This window comes from Zeus faber (genome assembly GCF_960531495.2).
Source record: "Zeus faber genome assembly, chromosome: 3".
Taxonomy (NCBI): Eukaryota; Metazoa; Chordata; class Actinopteri; order Zeiformes; family Zeidae; genus Zeus; species Zeus faber.
The window spans coordinates 21938123-21942635 of NC_137190.1; the positions used below are offsets into that span (position 1 = coordinate 21938123).

At 40.2% G+C, this 4513-nt stretch overlaps 2 protein-coding genes across 2 annotated transcripts; both read right to left on the minus strand.

Moving 5' to 3' along the window:
- On the minus strand, positions 1-946 carry LOC307228199 (serum amyloid A-5 protein-like). The gene is made up of 4 exons (XM_079997769.1): positions 893-946; positions 675-771; positions 437-575; positions 1-350 (listed from the first exon to the last, which is right to left on the minus strand). The coding sequence occupies exons 2-4, from the start codon at positions 757-759 to the stop codon at positions 212-214; spliced, it is 363 nt and encodes a 120-aa protein (XP_079853895.1). The 5' UTR covers positions 760-771; positions 893-946; the 3' UTR covers positions 1-211.
- Positions 947-3832: 2886 nt separating this feature from the next.
- Positions 3833-4513, minus strand: LOC307227676 (serum amyloid A-5 protein-like; the record flags this gene model as incomplete). Its single annotated transcript, XM_079997068.1, has 3 exons — positions 3833-4104; positions 4191-4329; positions 4429-4513. The coding sequence occupies 3 exons, from the start codon at positions 4511-4513 to the stop codon at positions 3966-3968; spliced, it is 363 nt and encodes a 120-aa protein (XP_079853194.1). The 3' UTR covers positions 3833-3965.

Sequence of the window (4513 nt, forward strand, 5' to 3'; positions counted from 1 at the left end):
TATTTGCTTTGTATTTATTAAGTCAGACGTTTAAATGTTACAACATTTTTAAAAAATGATTAAAGACAGGACATTATTTTATATTTTTGAACATAATGACCTGCAAAATATTTCTGCTATAACAATGCATGCATGCTCATTAATATAGTAGGGTGAGGTTGCTCAGTGAGTGTCTTTACACTGCAAGCTTCTTCTCAGGGTGTTTCCATCCTCAGTACTTGTTGGGCAGTCCTTTAGGTCTGTAGTGGTTGGGATCACCTCCATTGCGTCCCCAGCGGTTCGCTTCCTGGTCAGCAGCTGAGTCCAAATGTCCCCGGCCACTGCTTCCCTGAACCATCTCTCTGGCATCACTAGAACACAGTCACACACATTGAATGGACCGACACCTCATGAAGAGAATTTAAATAAATGAAGTGAGCATTTATTCATTTCATACCTGATAACTGCAGCTGCCCATCTGCCCCCTGGTCCTCTTCGGGCAGCATCATAGTTTCCCCTGGCATGAAAGTATTTGTCTGAGTTCTTCCAGTTTGCCTCCCTCATGTCACCGTATGCACGCCACATATCACGAGCTCCTGATTAGGAAAGAGAAAAGGTGTAAAAAGGGATAAATCATCTTCCATAAAGCAATAAACATTTACATATTTTCTGTCCAAAGTAAGTGAAGTTTTTACCTCCAAAAGCTTCCCTGGGGAAGTTGTACCACTGGGCCTGAGTTCCCACAGCCACAAGTAGAAGTCCTGCTAGGATCAGCTGCATGGTTGGAGATGTCTATGAACAAGATGAAGAGGAAAAATGTAAAACAATACAAAAATATACATTAACAAAACTAACCTTCCTGCTTGTATACTGTATTTTGGTCAATTTATGTCATGTTAAGAATAAGCCTTACATATTTGACAGGATTTTGATGTATCTTGCAAGTTAGTTTTCCACTAATGTGCACTAATCTGTGTTCTCTTATATACTGTTGTTTTCAGGGGTGGCTGGTGGGTTTCTTCATGATGGAAATTCCACAGTTAGAAAGGAGGAGTTAAAATAACTTTCACTTTCATCCAAACAACTTGAGGTTATTCCCCATTTGTCCATCTGTAGTAATAACCAGGCTGATATTGCAGCAACTCCATGTAAACAAAGTCCATGTCTGCGATACACGTCTTATTGATTGTTTCTATAACTTTATTTACACAAGTTTTTCGCACTGTGCTTATTTCTTTAACTGTCAATTACACATTGTTATTCACTGTGCAAGAGTCTAGATTAAATTCAGAGCAATTTTACCCCGGTCTAAATCAGTTTTTTATAAACAGAACTAAAAACTAATTGTCATGGAATTACGTTTCACTCACAACTTGTTATTTGTGTTACTCAACCAGTTTGGCCAAGCTGTAATACTTCGGCCTCCATCTCAATAGTTTTTGTTATTAATATGTTTAATCCTCTCAATATGCATGGAATACATAACAAGTGCAAGTTCAATTTTCTCACCTGTTTGTAAATATCTTCTGATGTCCACTTTCCCTCATCGTAGCTCCCATCCAGTGTGCTCCAGTTGTCCACTAGGTGGCGCACTATCAGTTGTAGTGACCACATGTAAATCCATGAGGAAAGCCAAGCAGTGAGCACACCGTGGAAAGTAGTGTCATTTGCCAGACAGTGAAAATTGTCCCAAACAGGACCATATGTGTCCTTTTTTAAAACTAAATGGAACAAACTGAATTTACTGGAAAACGAAAGATGGCTCAATGGGAAATCCACGGATTCCCTGCTCAGAGACACAATTTCCAAAACAAGCAGCCTTTCCTTAAAATAATCTTTACTACATACATGTATATTTATCCACCAATCAGAAAGATAAAGCAGAATATTGTTGCCTTGCCAAACCTCTGGTCCTGTCAGGTGATCACTGATTAGGAGATATCACTCTTACTTTTCTGGATGAACTTTTGATATATTTTGGGTTTTCTGGAGGGAAGAGAGAGTAAATAAGACATCCTCAAAGTTGGGGTCGCAACCTCACGTGGAGACAGTTTTTAGTGCACACGTGACATTTTATTCATATATTTTACATTTCAAAAATTATTGAGTAGGTTTGAAATATATCATAATTTCTATCTTATAAATTTGGAGCTCCTTCTCTGTATACGGTATGGAACCCCAATTGCTATTGTTCGGATTTTTATAATTTCCATTCTCCTTGGCACTTTACAGAAGTGTCTGGATCAGGACGACAGCTGCAGCTCCGGACACGGTTGAGGGGTCGTTAGAACCGGGACGTCACAGACATTTCGTGGTTCAAGTTTAATCTAAATCGATCCACATACGGGGCAGAAATTAGTTAAAAACCAACAGATTATGACAGGAAGTAGCCGGATGTTCGTGCATCGCTGGCACACCAACGTTCGAAAACTGTCAGATGAGTTTGAGTTTCAGACAAAATGAGTTTCTGGTGGAAGACACTTGAGACATCATCATCCAATTCCATATCAATGTGCAGGTTGTGGTGCCGAACATCCATTTGCGTTGTGCGTGCAGGGTGGTGTAGAGTTAGTCGCTCTGTAGTGATTTGAGGTTACAAACTGTGTGTGTGTGTGTGTGTGTGTGTGTGTGTGTGTGTGTGTGTGTGTGTGTGTGTGTGTGTATGTGTGTGTGTGTGTGTGTGTGCGTGCGTGCGTGCGTGTGTACCATCGTACTTGTTAGACGTTCAAGTTCAAGTTCAAGTTCAAGAGATTATTTGTCACATACATCGGCAGAGCTGTTCGATTGATATTTTATCTCTTTGGTCTTTTTGTAAATTAAGACATTTTTTTCGGATCTAACTCCATGTTAGATGCAGAGTTGTGTTCCTCCTTGCTTTGCACGATTCGAGGAAGTAGTAGGATACAACATCTGTAGGGCCATAATGAGTTTCATATTCTCTGAATGAATGTGAAAAATCTATTTTGAAGGGCAAGCACGCAAATTGATGAAATGCTTTTCACTTTAAAGAACTGGGGATATCCCATGCATGTTGAGCACCATCTCTGCTAAGTAAATTCTAAATCAATCAGATTCTTATTTTACACTTCTTTTGGTTTTTGGTCTCGAAAAGGTAAAGAGCTAATTTAGCCAGATGACTGACGTGTTAACTAAATGTGAGGTCAAACCACACCTCAAATTCAGGATTTGAAATCAGACGTGCATTTCCGGTCCCTGCACAAACATAAAAAAAACCCTCACACTCTTGCCTCATGGTAACAAGTGCTGTGCAACTTCAATGGACCACAGTCACTTTCTTCCATGTCACCCTGTCACCAAGAATTTGGTTATGTTGCTCGGTATTCAAGTCAAGCATATGGATATAAGTATGTAAAAAAAATAATAACAATAAACACCACAGTACTGTATACCGGGGGTGGGGGTAAAGTGATCGATCCAATTGATGCGAGAACCGATCTTGAAAACAAAACGTAGTATCTGTTGTATCGATACTTTTGATATTGATCCGCCCACCCCTAATGGTACCAGCGAGCTCCAGCATTCAGTGACGTGGCTGTTACGCTTTAGGATTTTACTTGTATCACACCTGATGTTTACATGTTGGTGTTACTTTCTTATTTTTCTTTAAAACCACACACACTTTGATCAATCAGATCAGAAATGATCTGTTAGAATATTGTTGTCCTTGACAAACTATTGGTCCTGTAACAATCTCCATCTGTTTGAAAAACATTTGTAAATCTGGCATGGAAAGACATACAGCTCAATTGTTTTAGTATTTGCTTTGTATGTATTAATTCAGATGTTTAAATGTTACAAAACTTCATGATTATTAACAACAGGGCATTTTTTTAAATATTTTTGAACATAATGACTTGCAAAGCATTTCTGCTATAACAATGCATGCATGCTCATTAATACAGTAGGGTGAGGTTGCTCAGTGAGTGTCTTTACACTGCAAGCTTCTTCTCAGGGTGTTTCCATCCTCAGTACTTGTTGGGCAGTCCTTCAGGTCTGTAGCGGTTGGGATCACCTCCATTGCGTCCCCAGCGGTTCGCTTCCTGGTCAGCAGCTGAGTCCAAATGTCCCCGGCCACTGCTTCCCTGAACCATCTCTCTGGCATCACTAGAACACAGTCACACACATTGAATGGACCGACACCTCATGAAGAGAATTTAAATAAATGAAGTGAGCATTTATTCATTTCATACCTGATAACTGCAGCTGCCCATCTGCCCCCTGGTCCTCTTTGGGCTGCATCATGGTTTCCCCTGGCATGAAAGTATTTGTCTGAGTTCCTCCAGTTTGCCTCCCTCATGTCACCGTATGCACGCCACATATCACGAGCTCCTGATTAGGAAAGAGAAAAGGTGTAAAAAGGGATAAATCATCTTCCATAAAACGATAAACATTTACCTATTTTCTGTCCAAAGTAAGTGAAGTTGTTACCTCCAACAGCTTCCCTGGGGAAGTTGTACCACTGGGCCTGAGTTCCCACAGCCACAAGTAGAAGTCCTGCTAGGATCAGCTGCAT